This window comes from Tachyglossus aculeatus, chromosome 11 (genome assembly GCF_015852505.1).
Source record: "Tachyglossus aculeatus isolate mTacAcu1 chromosome 11, mTacAcu1.pri, whole genome shotgun sequence".
NCBI classification, from domain to species: Eukaryota; Metazoa; Chordata; class Mammalia; order Monotremata; family Tachyglossidae; genus Tachyglossus; species Tachyglossus aculeatus.
In genome coordinates, this window is record NC_052076.1 from 46,287,874 (window position 1) to 46,305,356 (window position 17,483).

At 47.4% G+C, this 17,483-nt stretch overlaps 1 protein-coding gene across 1 annotated transcript in view; it reads left to right on the plus strand.

Annotated features, from left to right (window-relative positions):
• The window catches only part of ZFPM1 (zinc finger protein, FOG family member 1), a 203,376-nt gene that overhangs the window by 172,166 nt on the left and 13,727 nt on the right, over nucleotides 1–17,483 (plus strand). The window contains 1 exon segment of the mRNA XM_038753764.1: nucleotides 6,791–6,893. Within this exon segment, the coding sequence (XP_038609692.1) occupies nucleotides 6,791–6,893 (103 nt within the window).

The window sequence follows — 17,483 nt, forward strand, 5'->3', positions numbered from 1 at the left end:
CCCATTTTGCAGAGGAGGTAACTGAGGCACAGAGAAGTGAAGTGGCTTGCCCGAGGTCACACAGCAGAAAAGTGGTGGAGTCAGGATTTGAATTTGAACCCTGGTCCTTCCAACTCCCAGGCCCATGATCTATCTTCTAGATCACACTGTTCCTCGGGCCATGCTGCTTCTCGTTTCCATTTAAAATAGGCAAACATTGTATTATAATTATTATAATATTACACAATATAGAACCTGTAATATATCCTATAAAATACAGGTACTATATTATATATTATTATTATACAATGATAATGGCCCCCACTAGATTATAAAATCCCTGAGGACAGGGACCATGTCTACTTACCCTCTGTTGAGCTCTCCTGAGCACTTAGTGCAGTATTCTACACGCAGTAAGCTCTCAATTGAGGCCACTGATTGACTGATTATTTCCTAAGTGCTTACTGTGTGCCAAACAGAGTACTAAGTGCTGGGGTGGGTGCAAGATAATCAGATGGGACACCGTTCCGGTCCCATATGAGTCTCATAGTCTAAGAGAGAGGGAGAGCAGAGATCTTACTCCCATTTTACAGATAATAAACCGAGGCATTGAGAAGTTGAATGACTTGCCCTAGGTCACACAGCAGGTAAGCAGAAAAGCCAAGGTTAGAACCTAAATCACCTGACTCCCCATTCTGTGCTGTTTCCACTAGGCCACGCTGCTTCTCAGTGCTTCATCCACTTAAGGTTTAATAACTCAAAACTGAAAGCCAAAGCTCGGCCCAAGTCAAAATGCAGTTCTTTTCCCTCATCCTGGAAGCAGGGAAGTGATTATTTTCCCAGGCTGGGGTGGGAAGCATGTGCCTCACTCCCAATTCAGACAGGTACCAGCCCCATCTCCTATGAGAAGTGGGGAGGAAAGTCAAAAGAAAGAGGTTCCCTGGATTCCCATAGCATTATTTGGTCTCTCTTCATGCCCCCATCTTCCCCTTCCCCAAAGCCTCCCTTGCCTGCCCTCACCTCCCCTCCTTCCCCAGCCAAGCCACTGTCCCTTACAACTAAAAGAAAACGGGGCATCGGTTGGTGAAGCTGCCTTGGAGATGTAGTTGCCCCCTTCTTCCTCCTTAAGAACATACACAGAAAAATTAAGAGTGTTTCTGCACCATCAGCAAAAGTTGTGAGTGCGCGTGTGTTTTTATCAAGCTGTGAACACTCTGCTCCTTGGAGTGATAAGCCTTAAACCGACGGGGAGACTGTCAGTCTCAGTTTGAGGGTTTAGAAATATTGGGACGAATAATTAGATTTCATATCGTTACCGCAGCAGCCATCGAAGGATCAGGCAGATTAATTTTTTTTTACCCTCCTCCACTCATTAATATTCATTAGAGACACATGAAGGCTGAGATGGTCTGAGGCCAGACACAAACCGCTACTGGGAACTGCTGCGGGCCAGGCCAGGAGGGACCCAGGGGACTGACCCCCCAGTGCCAGGTGTTTTCGAGAGGAGTGGAAGCCTGTTCTACACCCTGCTCACCCAGTGTGACAGTCTCTTGGGATGAGTGGGGAAGTGTGTGTGTTTGTATGTATGCATGCACTCACTTCTGCCTCCTGGTCATCTGCAGTTGTGCTATCTTCTCTTGGGTGTTCCCTGCTCCGGGACTAACTACAGTCTTTGAAGGGAGACTTTTTTTCCCTTCAAACGATTTCCCCCAAATAATGCATGCTGCTTTTGTAGGATCTCAGGGCCTGAAGGAGCTTAGCGAGGTCATCGAGTCCAACCCCCTGCGTTCTACTGAAGCCACCTCAGGCATCCCTGAGATGAGAGCCTCTTGTTTTCTGCATCCTGCTGAGAAGGAAGATCTCAGCCTACTTCCCAGACATCGACTGGCTAATCCTCACAGTGTACCTGAAAGGAGAAGTGACATTTTCCTCTCAGCTTTTTAGATGGAGGATTTGAGGCCCAGGGAGATGAGATGACTCTCTAAGGACCCGCACAATGAGCCTGGTTTAGGAACCAAGTGTCTTCAGGCTTCCTCACTTCCAGCCCTGCCCCTACCCCTGCCCCAACCCTCTAGCCCAGAGAAGCCCCTCCTACCCCCACCCATTGTCCCAAAGAACCCCAAAGGGGCAGTCCTGACCTTTGCATCTGGGACGCTTTCTATGTTCTGAGCCAAAGCTATTGATCAATCAATAGGCTGGGGCCCTGGGGCAGCTATTGTATTTTTTAATAATAATAATAATGATGGCATTTGTTAAGCGCTTACTATGTGCGAAGCACATAGTTCTAAGCACTGGGGGGATACAAGGTGAACAGTTTGTCAATCAATCAATCAATCGCATTTATTGAGTGCTTACTGTGTGCAGAGCACTGTACTAAGCACTTGGGAAGTACAAGTTGGCAACATATAGAGACAGTCCCTACTCAACAGTGGGCTCACAGTCTAAAAGGGGGAGACAGAGAACAAAACCAAACACACTAACAAAATAAAATAAATAGAATAGATATGTACAAGTAAAATAAATAAATAAATAGAGTAATAAATATGTACAAACATATATACATATATACAGGTGTTGTGGGGAAGGGAAGGAGGTAAGATGGGGGGATGGAGAGGGGGACGAGGGGGAGAGGAAGGAAGGGGCTCAGTCTGGGAAGGCCTCCTGGAGGAGGTGAGCTCTCAGTAGGGCCTTGAAGGGAGGAAGAGAGCTAGCTTGGCGGGTGGGCAGAGGGAGGGCATTCCAGGCCCGGGGGATGATGTGGGCTGGGGGTCGACGGCGGGACAGGCGAGAACGAGGCACGGTGAGGAGATTAGCAGCAGGGGAGCGGAGGGTGCGGGCTGGGCTGGAGAAGGAGAGAAGGGAGGTGAGGTAGGAGGGGGAGAGGTGATGTACAGCCTTGAAGCCAAGGGTGAGAAGTTTTTGTCTGATGCATAGGTTGATTGGTAGCCACTGGAGATTTTTGAGGAGGGGAGTAACGTGCCCAGAGCGTTTCTGGACAAAGACAATCCGGGCAGCCCCATAAAGTATGGATTGAAGTGGGGAGAGACACGAGGATGGGAGATCAGAGAGAAGGCTGATGCAGTAGTCCAGACAGGATAGGATGAGAGCTTGAACGAGCAGGGTAGCAGTATGGATGGAGAGGAAAGGACGGATCTTGGCAATGTTGCAGAGCTGAGACCGGCAGGTTTTGGTGACGGCTTGGATGTGAGGGGTGAATGAGAGAGTGGAGTCGAGGATGACACCAAGGTTGCGGGCCTGTGAGACGGGAAGGATGGTAGTGCCGTCAACAGAGATGGGAAAGTCAGGGAGAGGGCAGGGTTTGGGAGGGAAGACAAGGAGTTCAGTCTTGGACATGTTGTCCTATCTGGGGCTCACAGTCTTCATCCCCATTTTCCAGATGAGGGAACTGAGGCCCAGAGAAGTCAAGCGACTTGCCCAAAGCCACACAGCTGACAAGTGGTGGAGCCGAGATTTGAATCCATGACCTCTGACTCCCAAGCCCGGGCTCTTTCCACTATGCCACTTGTTTTTTGATATTTTATTGATAGCTCCACTCCCATTTCCCTTTGCTCTCTTTTCCCAGCAGCCACAGCTAAGCCCGCTTTTTGAAGCTATACTTCAAGGTATCCTGGGAACATTCCTCTGTCTGTCTGACTGCAGACCCCATTCAGCAGGTGCAGAGCAGGTGCCCACAGTCATCCAACCTGCCTAGCAAAGTTGCAAGGCAAGACATGTTGCCTTCCTGTTGGAGGAGCAGAGGATGGGGGAGACCTTTCCTGCCATTTAACGTAGAGTGTGGCCACAGGTGACGTTGGGGAAATTGCTGAAGAAATCTGATCGCGGTCTCTGACTGGCCCACATCACCTGGCCGCAGCCCCGTCACAAGCACAATACTGGGAGTCAGGAGACCTGGGTTCCAATCCTGGCTCATCCTCTTGCCTGCTGTGCAACCTTGGCCAAGTCATTTGACTTCTCTTTGCCTCAGCTTCTTCATCTATAAAATGGGGTTTAGAATGCCCGTTCTCCCTTTAGACTGTGAACCCCATGCGGACAGGGACTGTATCCAACCTGACAATACTGTTTCTACCTCAGCATTTTGCACAGTACTTGGCACATAGTAAGTGTTGAAGAAGTACCATAATTATTATTATCAAGCTACAACCTCATCTGGGAGGTTGCTAAGCTGAAAGAGAGAGATGGAAGGATGAAGTGAAGAATAAAGACCAAGAAGGTAGCTGAAAAGTAGCTGGATTTTTTTAACCAAATTCCTGTTCTCTTTGATAACAACAATAATAATAATAGTGGTATTTGTTATGCCCTTACTGTGTGTCAAGCACTGTACTAAGCACTGAGGTAGATATAAGACGATCAGGTCCCACACTGGGGCTCACAGTCTAAGTAGGAGGGAGAACAGGTATTGAATTCCCATTCTGTAGACGAGGGAGCTGAGGCACAGAGAAGTTAAATGACTTGCCCCAAATCACACAGCAGACAAGTGGAGGAATCAGGATTAGAGCCCAGGTCTTCTGACTCGCAGTTATGGTGCTCTTGATGATTTCTGAAGTACTTTGTCCTATCCCACAACCCTTCAGCAGGGTCAAAGTCCAAGAAGCTGCCTGGACCTAGGTGAATTGGAAGGTTCTAGGAGAATTCACACCTCTCCTTCTGCCCCATCCCCAGCCCGCAGGCTCCTTATCCATCATATTTCAACCAATCGTATTTATTGAGTGCTTCCCGTGGGCAGAGCACTGTACTAAGCACTTGGGAGGGTACAATAGAACAGAATTGGTAGACACGTTGCCTCCCTACAGCATGCTTACACTTTAGAGCGGGAGACAGCCATTAATAGAAATAAATTATGGATGTGTACATATGTGCCGTGGGGCTGAGGGAGGGGCGAATCTGGCAGATCGTGCTCAGCCAGAGCTGCCTGTCACATACACACGCACACACTCCCCCCACCCTCCCCCCAGCGCTCCGCCGAGGTGAGAGGTTACGTGACTGATGTTTCCTCTGCTTCCGGTGCCTAGAGGACGCGGAGACCCTACGGGTTGTAGCGAAGGAAATAACAAGTCTGTCAATCAGTCTGCTGGAGGGGCACAATGAGCCTCACTTCTTTCCACAGGGGATAGGTGGGGGGGGGGGGGGCGTTGCTGGGGTGACAGGCCTAGGGTAGGACTGGATCACAATGGGGGCGTAAAGCCATCCATCCTGTCCTGCCCTCATTCATCCTCCTGTGTGTATTTGCTCCTGCTCTGAACCCCAAGACACCCTCCAACTGGAAGTCTTGCTCCCCAAGGGTTCACCCAGCTGACCTAGCCTAACCAACACCTCTCCAGCCTCAATATTTTATTTTCACCCCGCACAGAGTTGAGATTGTAAACTCCCTGAGGCCAAGCGCCCTATCTTCGAATTTTGTTGCAAACTCCCTCAGCACACAGTAGGTGCTTAATAAACATCGCTGCTGCCGATGATGATGATGGAGCCACTTTACTCAACCCCAGTGCATCTGCAAGTGCACCCAGAAGTACATTTTCCCATGGCAGCAAGAATCTTCAGGCCAGGAGGGATTTCAGGGGTCACCTGGGCCATGCCCCAGCCTCTGGACTGGAACATGATCATTCATTCATTCATTCAATCGTATTTATTAAGCGCTTACTGTGTGCAGAGCACTGTACTAAGCACTTGGGAAGTACAAGTTGGCAACATAGAGAGAACCCAAAAGCGGGCTCACAGTCTAGAAGACTGGTTACTTACATGGTTGAAATTGTTCAAGTGAGAATTTAGCAAGAAGGGACTGAAGAAGTGACACAGCTAAAGTGATGTAATATTAATCCATTTAATTCTTGCCACATGCTAGGCCCCCCAAAAAAATTATGTAAAGCAAAATGGGTTTATGTTAAATATACCAGGTAGTACTGCCATGGGGAAAGTCTGATTTCTTGGAAATTAAATAGGGGGGAAAAATCATGGGCGGCACACAGAATTTAAATGGAAAGCTGGAGTTCAATTTCAGGGCAGTATTTTTTGTAATGCTAATATATTCAGGTAATGAACTCCCAAGTCTACTCAGGTGGCATGAAACCCCCAAGGATCAGACAGCTGTCCTGCAGTACTGTAATTCCAGGACTGGGCCACTCCACCCCAACCCCAGAAAGGAAGCCATTCCAGTGAGGATTTCTGTTGGGAAAGGCTCTTGTCAATGACTTCCCAGACGTTTGCTGTGTGGGAAGGGGCCCTGTGGGACTGGGAATGCAACCCGCTCGGTACGAAGGTGGCTGAATGTCACCCGACCTGAAGAACTCTGCTATGGTTCAGGCAGATGGGCATTGTGGCCCCCCAGCCCTACTATATGAGCTCCCCTCTCGAAGAGGGCCCTTAGTTTGGGTGCCATTTTCTTCCCTGGGTCTCAAAGTCCTTTCCGTTCATTTCCCCATTGATCCTCGGGACTTGGAGGAGGCATTTTATCCCCCTCCTTTTGGAGTAGAGGGAATTGGAGCACCATGAAGGGAAAGTCCAAAAAGTCCATTGTTTCCAAAAATGTTGTCACATGTGGAAGACCCCCATCACCATGATCCTGTCCTCCTCCCTGCCCCTTGTTCCTCCCCCAGTGTCCCTCCAACCTCCACAAAGCTCCCAAAAGTTGTGTTGAAGTAGGTTAAAGGGCACTGGGCCATTCCCCTTGTTTTCCTGAGCTCACTTTGTTTCTGGCAGGGGCAGAGGGATGTGACGGTGACATCACTGACCCATGCACTCTCTGTGTGTGTCTGTCTCTCTCTCTCCCTCTTTCCCATGTTTCCGCTGTTGACAGAGCCCGCCCCTGACCCTGCTGCTGGGTGATGAGCACTGCTGGCTGACGAGGCTCCCTCTGGTCTCCAGCGAAGCTGAAGCCAACTCGGTGATCTACAGGAAGGGTTGGTATTGTCTGTGGTCGTCGGGGTCACTGCTCTGGGCCCAGTCACCGTGTCCGCCTGCATGGTGGGCCGGGCCCTTAAAGCGACACCCTCTGCCTCAACCACACAGTGTTAAACATGTGTCCTCCCCGGGGACTCATCCCAGCCCTCCCCAACCCCTCCAGACACAGTGGTGTGAGAGTTAAATCAACCTTGAACCGTGTGATTTGCTGCTTCCATTTCACCGAGCCTGGAAGGTCCTCTTTGGGTTTTCATTCATTCAATCGTATTTATTGAGCAATACTGTGTGCAGAGCACTGTACTAAGCACTTGGGAAGTACAAGTTGGCAGCATATAGAGATGGTCCCTACCCAACAACAGGCTCACAGTCTAGAAGAGGGAGACAGATAACAAAACGAAACATGTAGACAGGTGTCAAAATTGTCAGAACAAATAGAATTAAAGCTATATGCACATCATTAACAAAATAAATAGTAAATATGTACAAGTAAAATAGAGTAATAAATCTGTACAAATATATATACAGGTGCTGTTGGGAGGGGAAGGAGGAGGGATGGGGAGGAGGAGAGGAAAAAGGGGGCTCAGTCTGGGAATGCCTCCTGGAATAGGTGAGCTCTCAGTAGGGCTTTGAAGGGAGAAAGAGAGCTAGCTTTGCAGATGTGTGGAGGGAGGGCATTCCAGGCTAGGGAAAGGATGTGGGCCGGGGGCCGATGGTGGGACAGGCGAGAATGAGGCCCAGTGAGGAGGTTAGTGGTAGAGGAGCGGAGAGTGCGGGCTGGGCTGGAGAAGGAGAGAAGGGAGGTGAGGTAGGAGGGGGCGAGGGGATGGACAGCCTTGCAGCCCAGGGTGAGGAGTTTCAGGGGCTGACCTGCCTGAGTAGCCATGGGGCTTGCCCAGCCTGTCCACAGCAGGCCCTCTCAGGCCACAGGTGGGCCCAGCTGAGGACAAGGAGGGTGATGAGGAGTAGCTTCTTTTTTTATGGTGTTTGTTAAGCACTTACTATGTGCCAGGCACTGCGCTAAGCACTGTGCTAAATACAAGATAATCAGATTGGACACATTCTGTGTCCCACATGGGGCTCACAGTCTTAATCCCCATTTTATGGTTGAGATAATTGAGGTACAGAGAAGTTAAGTGACTTGTCCAAGGTCACTTTCAGCTTCTTTAAAGATAGAGCCTATTGGAGATCAACAGGTATTTCAATCAATGGCATTCATTGAGCACTTACAGTGTGCAGAACACTCTACTAAGTGCTTGGGTAAGTAATACTAATAATAATAATGATCGCATTTGTTAAGCGCTTACTATGTGCCAAGTACTGTTCTAAGCACTTACTATGTGCCAAGCACTGTTCTAAGCTCTGGGGGAGATACAAGGTAAGTGGGTTGTCCCACGTGGGGCTCAAAGTCTTAATCCTAATTTTACAGGTGAGGTAACTGAGGCACAGAGAAGTTAAGTGACTTGCCCAAAGTCACACAGCTGACAAATGGCAGAGATGGAATTAGAACCCACAACCTCTGTCTCACAAGCCCGGGCATTTTCCACTGAGCCACACTGCTTAAGTACAATATAACAGAGGTGGTGGACTCCATCCCCATCCACATCTACAACATTTCTTAAGCTCCCACAGGGTGCCTAACCGTCCTTGGCGATAGGCAGGGGAGGAACGACACATTCAAAGATTAGACATGATCCCTGACCTTGAGGACTGTATAATCTAATCAAGGGAGGTGAAGCCCAGAAAGTCTCAGGCCGGGCTAATGAGTGATCTGAGCCCTGCAGCCACCCTGTCTCCAGGAAAAGGGGGCTCCTCCTCTGCACCACAGGGCCTGGGAGCTGGGGGATTGTGCCGCAGTTCCACATCCAGATCAAAAAGTTGGGTTTTTTCGTGTTCCCTTTACTTGGTGGCTCTCCTCAGAAAGGGCATTGATGGGATCCCTTTTTGTGAAACACTTTTCTCTATTCTTACCTGTTCTATGCCTGGAAAAATCTCTGCCTCCCTCTGACCACCTCTGCCTGTACCTGTTGGTCTTCCTTTCTTCCATCTATCACTCTGCCTTTCCTGTTGTCTCCAACTCCCTCCCTCCCTCATTCCACCTCCTTTCCTTTTCCACCTTTCTGCTCTCCCCTAGCTCCTTACAGGAAAAAGGGGTTCTTCAAGGAAGGATCCTTAAGACACTTTGGGTGGAAGAGGGATGCTCCTTGAGACTTGAGGCCTCAGTCTGGGCTCATGATGAAGTGGGCTGGAGAGGAGTACAGAGAGTTGGAGAGGAATGGAGGGGTTGAGGAAGGGTGGAAGGGCATAGAGAAGGATGAACTTTAAAAAAATATATATAGTTGAAAGCAAAAATCCAGAGAATAGCATTTCCACCCTAGTCCGTTGGAAGTAAGAGATGTTCTGGATCCCTTGCTGATCTTTCACAGAGAGGAACTCTGCAGACATTCCCAGCAGGATGGAGCTTACCTGATGAAAAAAGAGGAGTGCAGGGCTGGTTGCAGTTAGTTCTTTCTCTTCACTATCTGCAAGGAGCAGGAGCAGGGATGGAGACCCCTGGGACTGCAACTTGGATTTAGGAGACTTGTTCAGAAATTTGCTCACTCAAGGGTTCTGAAATTCTCCCTAAACATTGGAAGCATTTCTGAGCCACTTGACAATTTAGTTGCCAATCAGTTAATTAGTGGTATTTTTCTTATGGTATTCGTTAAGTGTTTACTACATGCCAGACACTGTACTAAGTGCTGGGATAGGTACAAGCTAATCGAATTGGACACAGTCCACGTCCCACATGGGGCTCACACTCTTAATCCCCATTTTACAGATGAGGTAACAGATTCAGAGAAGTGAAGTGACTTGCCCAAGATCACCCAGCAGACAAGGGGTTATTGCTGAATTGTACTTTGCAAGTGCTTAGTACAGTGCTCTGCACACAGTAAGTGCTCAATAAATATGATTGAATGGATGGATGGATGGATGGATGGATGGAAGGAATGAATGAAAGGGCAGACCAGAGTTAGAGCCCAGGTCCTTCTGACTCCCAAGCCTAAGCTCTATCCCAAAGGCTTCTCTATTTATTGAGTGCCTAGTGGGGCAGAGCACTGTACTAAGTGCCTTTGAGACTCCAATACAATAGATTTGGTAGACTGAATCCCTGCCCTCAAAGAGCTTACAGCCCAACCTGCTCCCACTGATTCCTAGAGAGGGTATTAGAGAAAATGGAGGGTATTAATGATTTGGGAAACAAAATGTCTTGCTCCAACCTTAATGCCAGAGTTGGCTGACCTTAGCCTTGCTGCTGGACTGAGAACCCCCTGAGGAGATGGAGATGGCAGACCAGAGAGTCGGGTGGAAGGGCTGTTTTGAAAATAGCAGTTGTGTTAAGGAGAGGGATCTACAAGCCTTAAATTATAAAGGTACCCTATATCAATCATTCAGTCAATTAATGGTGTTCATTGAGCCCTTATTACAATAGAACTGGAAGGCAGGATCGCTCAGTAGTATTTATTGAGCCCTCACTGTGTGCAGAGCACTGTACTAAGCTCTTGGGAGAGTTCAGTGTAACAGACACATTCCCTACCCACAAGGAGCTCTCAGTCTAGTGCACAGGGAGTCAGGAGAACTGAGTTCTAATTCTGCACATCTACTGTCTGCCTGTCCCCAAACTGCTCAAGAACCTATTTCCCCATCCTTAGAATGGAGATCTTTCCTGCTTTCACCCCACTTCAAAGAGATATTGTGAAGATAAGTGAGATTGTAAAAGTGAAAGGCTTTGAGCTTTTTGGAAGAAAGCTGTGATCACAATCCCAGGTGTTATTAGAGCTTGACTTTGTCATTCATTCATTCATTCAGTCGTATTTATTGAGCTCTTACTGTGTGCAGAGCACTGTACTAAGCGCTTGGGAAGTACAAGTTGGCAACACATAGAGACAGTCCCTGTCCAACAGTGGGCTCACAGTCTAGAAGGGGGAGACAGAGAACAAAACAAAACATATTAACAGAATAAAATAAATAGAATATGTTCCAGTCTGTCTTCCAGTCAGCTCAGTCACTGGCTTGTTGTGTGACTTTGGGCAAGTCACTAAGTCCCCCAGGGCAATCTTTAAAGTGAGGATAATAACACCTGCCCCTTCTTGCCTTAGAGATGTTATAAGATGAAATGTGATAATGGAGTTGTGAAGGGGACACTATGCAGTCCAGCTGTTAGTGGAGTTGTTATTACTTTCATGATCATTTTTACAAATAATGATGACAAGGAGGTTCCTAACAGGGCAAGGCTGGCCTGAGGCCTAATCAGGAGGTGATGGAGCCTCTTAGGAAGGAGCCTCACTGCCACCAGCCAAGTCTCTTGGGAGTCAGGATCACAGGAGGGCAAACAGTAGTAGTTTGAAGAGGACTGTCTCAGCCACCTTCAAATCTGTCTTGGGTCCTTACCCTACTGGTGGAAAGTCTGACGTTTTCAGGGAGGGAAGGCGCTGGTAGATTTCCTCTGTCCGCTCCTAAGTATTATTATTATCATACTCTTTATCATAGGCATTAATAATAATAACGATATTGGTTAAGTACCTACCATGTACTAAGCGCTGGGATAGAAAGAAGTTAATCAGGTTGGACACAGTCATCATCATCATCATCATCAATCGTATTTATTGAGCGCTTACTGTGTGCAGAGCACTGTACTAAGCGCTTGGGAAGTACAAGTTGGCAACATATAGAGACAGTCCCTACCCAACAGTGGGCTCACAGTCTAAAAGGGGGAGACAGAGAACAAAACCAAACATACTAACAAAATAAAATAAATAGAATAGATATGTACAAGTAAAATAAATAAATAGAGTAATAAATATGTACAAACATATATACGTATATACAGGTGCTGTGGGGAAGGGAAGGAGGTAAGATGGGGGGATGGAGAGGGGGACGAGGGGGAGAGGAAGGAAGGGGCTCAGTCTGGGAAGGCCTCCTGGAGGAGGTGAGCTCTCAGTAGGGTCTTGAAGGGAGGAAGAGAGCGAGCTTGGCGGATGGGCAGAGGGAGGGCATTCCAGGCCCGGGGGATGACGTGGGCCGGGGGTCGATGGCGGGACAGGCGAGAACGAGGTACGGTGAGTCCCTGTACCAAGTAGAAGAGAGACCAAGTATTGAATCCCCATTTTCTATCTTACCTATCCCGGCTTGGCGCATAGTAAGCACTTCACAGATACCACAGTTGTTAGCAGCGTGGCTTAGTGGAAAGAGCCCGGGCTTGGGAGTCAGAGGTCGTGGGTTCTAATCCCGGCTCGGCCACTTGTCAGCTGTGTGACTCTGGACAAGCCACTTCGCTGTGCCTCAGTTACCTCATCTGTAGAATGGGGATTAAGACTGTGGCCCCATGTGGGACAACCTAATTACTTTGTATCTCCCCCAGCGCTTAGAACAGTTCTTGGCACATAGTAAGCACTGAACAAATACCAGCACTATTATTATTATTAGCACTATTATTAGCACTATTATTAGAGAGAAGCAGCATGGCTCAGTGGAGGAGCATGGGCTTGGGAGTCAGGGGTCATGAGTTCTAATCCTGGCTCCGCCACATTCATTCATTCAATCGTATTTATTGAGCACTTACTGTGTGCAGAGCACTGTACTAAGTGTTTGGGAAGTACAAGTCGGCAACATATAGAGATGGTCTCTACCCAACAGAGGGCTAACAATCTAGAGGGGGGAGACAGATAACAAAAACAAAACAAGTAGACAGGTGTCAAAACTTTCAGAATAAATAGAATTATAGCTATATGCACATCATTAATAAAATAGAGTAGTAAATACATACAAGTAAAATAAAGAAATGCGTGTCTGCTGTGTGACCTTGGGCAAGTCACTTCTCTGAGCCTCAGTTACCTCATCTGTAAAATGGGGATGAAGACTGTGAACCCCACGTGGGACAAGCTGAACACCTTGAATCTCCCCCAACGCTTAGAACAGTGCTTTCTGCATAGTAAGTGCTTAACAAATGCCATTATTATTAATATTATTATTATTAATTATGATTATCAAATGGGTATGTATGTGTGTGACTTTGGGTGAGTCACTTAACTTCTCTGAGCCTCAGTTACCTCATCTGTAAAATGGGGATGAAGACTGTGAGCCCCACGTGGGACAACCTGAACACCTTGAATCTCGCCCAACGCTTAGAACAGTGCTTTCTGCATAGGAGGCGCTTAACAAATGCCATTATTATTAATATTATTATTATTAATTATGATGATCAAATGGGTATGTATGTGTGTGACCTTGGGTGAGTCACTTAACTTCTCTGAGCCTCAGTTACCTCATCTGTAAAATGAGGATGAAGACTGTGAGCCCCACGTGGGACAACCTGAACATCTTGAATCTCCCTCAACACTTAGAACAGTGCTTTCTGCATAGTAAGCGCTTAACAAATGCCATTATTATTAATAGTATTATTATTAATTATGATTATCAAATGGGTGTGTATGTGTGTGACTTTGGGCGAGTCACTTAACTTCTCTGAGCCTCAGTTACCCCATCTGTAAAATGGGGATTAAGACCGTGAGCCCCCCATGGGACAAACTGATCACCTTGTAACCTCCTCAGCGCTTAGAAAAGTGCTTTGCACATAGTAAGTGCTTAATAAATGTCATTATTATTATTATTATTGGGGGAAGCAGTGTGGCTCAGTGGAAAGAGCACGGGCTTTGGAGTCAGAGTTCATGGGTTCGAATCCCAGCTCCGCCAACTGTCCAGCTGTGTGACTTTGGGCAAGTCGCTTAATCAATCAATCAATCGTATTTATTGAGCGCTTACTGTGTGCAGAACACTGTACTAAGCGCTTGGGAAGTACAAGCTGGCAACATACAGAGACAGTCCCTACCCAACAGTGGGCTCACAGTCTAGAAACTCCTCTGTGCCTCAGTTACCTCATCTGTAAAATGGGGATTAAGACTGTGAGCCCCCCATGACTAACTGATCACCTTGTAACCTCCTCAGCGCTTAGAACAGTGCTTTGCACATAGTAAGCGCTTAATAAATGCCATCATTATTATTATAAATGGGTAGAAGGCCCTAAACAGTAGCGTGTTGACCGATGGCGCCACCTTCCGGCTGTTTTTGGAATTGCCAGAAACCAAATAATTCCAGGGAAAATCCGAACCCTTCAGGGTGAGACAGAGCTGGCTTTTCTGGATTCCGATTTTGACTCAAGCCAAACCGGTTGATGGGTTTCTTAGCTTCAGAGCCTGTATCCTCAGGCTCCCCCCCCCCCCACTCAGAGCTCCAGATCTGACTGATTAAACTTTGGCAATCTCCCCAGTGGCTGCAGTCCCCTTTTAGACTGTGAGCCCACTGTTGGGTAGGGACTGTCTCTATATGTTGCCAATTTGTACTTCCCAAGCGCTTAGTACAGTGCTCTGCACATAGTAAGCGCTCAATAAATACGATTGATGATGATGATCCCCCCAGAGCTCCAGATCTGACTGATTAAGGTTTGGCAATCTCCCCAGTTGCTGCAGTCCCCTTTTAGACTGTGAGCCCACTGTTGGGTAGGGACCGTCTCTATATGTTGCCAACTTGTACTTCCCAAGCGCTTAGTACAGTGCTCTGCGCACAGTAAGCACTCAATACATGCAATTGATTGATTGATTGATTGTTAGCCCCATCAGTCCAAGAACTGGGCCACTGCCTCACACATGCAAAATTTTGGGCACCTCCCAGCCGGTTCACCAACTCCCTGCTTCCGGGCTAGAGTGGTCTGCCCATAATAATAATAATGAGCCCATAATAATAATAATGATGGCATTTGTTAAGCGCTTACTATGTGCCAAGCACTGTTCAAAGCGCTGGGAGGGATACAAGGTTATCCCACGTGGGACTCACATTCCCCATTTTACAGATGAGGTAACTGTCACAGAGAAGTTAAGTGAGTTGCCCAAAGTCACACAGCTGACATGCAGCGGAACCAGGTTTAGAACCCATGACCTCTGGCTCCCAGAGCCACGCTGCTTCTGCTGCCCTTGCCTAACCTGAGCACAGCTAGGAGGGAAAAGCAACCTGGAAGAGAAGACTCCTGTCCCCTCCAGAAAGCCCTTCCCAAACCCACGAGCCCCAAGGAGTTTTTTTTGTTTTTTTCTTTATGTTAGGCAGTTACTATATGCCACACACTGTACTAAGTATGGGGTTAGATATAAGATAACCAGGTCAGACACAGTCACTGTCCCACATAGGGTTCACAGTCTAAGTAGGAGGGAGTGGGATTTAATCCCCATTTTACAGGTGAGGAAACTGAGGAACAGAGAAGTAAAGCGACATGTCCAAGGCCACGCAATGGCAAGTGACAGAACCGGGATTAGAACCCAGGTCTTCTGACTCCAGGACCCTTGCTCTATTGACTAGACGACACTGATTCACAAGCTGTGATCAAACCTAGCTGGAAGTCACCCAGCCAGTTGACGCTGATCCTTACGAACAGGGAACTAGTCTACCTACTCTGTCATATTGTACTCTCCCAAGGACTTAGAACAATGCTCTGCACACAGTAAGTGTTCGGTAAATACGGCCGATTGGTCTAGGGGTAGGGAGAGAGAGAAAGAGACTAAGAGAACACAAACATGAGCGATCTGAGGGCTGAGAACTAGAAGAGCACAGCCCGGGAGTCAAAGGTCGTGGGTTTTAATCCCAGCTCCGCCGCTTATCAGCTGTGTGACTTTGGGCAAGTCACTTAACTTCTCTGTGCCTCAGTTACGTCATCTGTAAAACGGGGAATATGACTGTGAGCCCCACATGGGACAACCTGATTACCTTGTATCTACCCCAGTGCTTAGAACAGTGCTTGGCACGTAGTAAGTGCTCAACAAATACAATAATTTTTATGATGATTGAATGTGGGGCAAGAAGCGATCTGTTAAATTTGAAGGTTTGTACATATTTATTACTCTATTTATTTATTTATTTATTTATTTTACTTGTACATTTCTATCCTACTTATTTTATTTTGTTGGTATGTTTGGTTCTGTTCTCTGTCTCCCCCTTTTAGACTGTGAGCCCACTGTTGGGTAGGGACTGTCTCTATGTGATGCCAATTTGTACTTCCCAAGCGCTTAGTACAGTGCTCTGCACATAGTAAGCGCTCAATAAATACGATTGATTGATTGATTGATTGAAGGGAGAGAGAGTTTCAGGCAGGGGAGGTATCACGTGGGCACAAGCATCTGAATATGAAAGTTGAAAAAGAAGAGTCAAGGACAGTGCCAAGGTTTTGGGGAGGATGATGGTGTTGTCAACTGCGATGGGATTTAGGTGGAGGAAGAAATTTGGGAGGACGAATGAGGAGTTCCATTTTGTCAGCAGACAGCAGATCGCACAGCCCAGATAGTTTAGCCGTCTGCCTCTCCCTCCCACCCTTCGTCTCTTTCCCTATCCTGCTGTAGCCATCCCACACATACATGCACTCACACAAGAAATAGCTAAATGTATAAATGACACACAGCCTCTCAGGGGAACAGAAATATGTACATATACATACACACAAAGAACAAAAGGTTACACACATTCATTCATTCATTCAATCGTATTTATTGAGCGCTTACTGTGTGCAGAGCACTGTACTAAGCGCTTAGCACACACATGCAGCAAAGCAGCGTGGCTCAGTGGAAAGAGCACGGGCTTTGGAGTCAGAGGTCATGGGTTCGAGTCCCGGCTCCCCCACATGTCTGCTGCGTGACCTTGGGCAAGTCACGTAACTTCTCTGAGCCTCAGTTACCTCAGCTGTAAAATGGGGATTAAGACTGTGAACCCCACATGGGACAACCTGATCACTTTGTATCCCCCCCCAGCACTTAGAACAGTGCTTTGCACATAGTAAGCGCTTAACAAATGCCAACCTTATTATTATTATTATTACATGCATACTAATCACAAACACACACACACACACGGAAACAAACTCCCATGAGACTCATCACATATCAGAGACTACAAATGGGAAGGGACAGGCTTCAAACACACTGTGGCTTAGTGGAAAGAGCACGGGCTTGGAAGTCAGAGGGTCATGGGTTCTAATCCTGTCTCCGCCACTTGTCAGCTGTGTGACCTTGGGCAAGCCACATAATTTCTCTGTGCCTCAGCTACCTCATCTGTAAAATGGAGATTAAGACTGTGAGCCCCACATGGAACAGCCTGATTACCTTCTATCTACCCCAGCACTTAGTGCTTGGCACATAGCGAGCGCTTAAATAGCATACTTATTAATTTTTATTATAAATACCCCAGGGACCTAGAGAGAAATAGGTACACAAACACACACGATGTCACCCATGCCCAGAGGGACACAAAACCAGGAATGCAGATCCAGTGACACCGCGAAACAGTTGGAAAAAAGCACGAGCCCGGGAGTCAGAAGACCTGGGTTCTCTTCCTCTAGTTCCACCGTTTTCTTGTTCTGTGACCTCAGGCAAGTTCACTTAGCCTCTCTGTGCCTCCGTTACCTCATCGGTAAAAATCGGTAAAACGGGGATTAAGACTGTGAGCCCCATGTGAGACATAGACTGTGTCCAACTTGATTAGCTTGTATCTACCCCAGTGTTTAGTACAGTGCTAGTCAG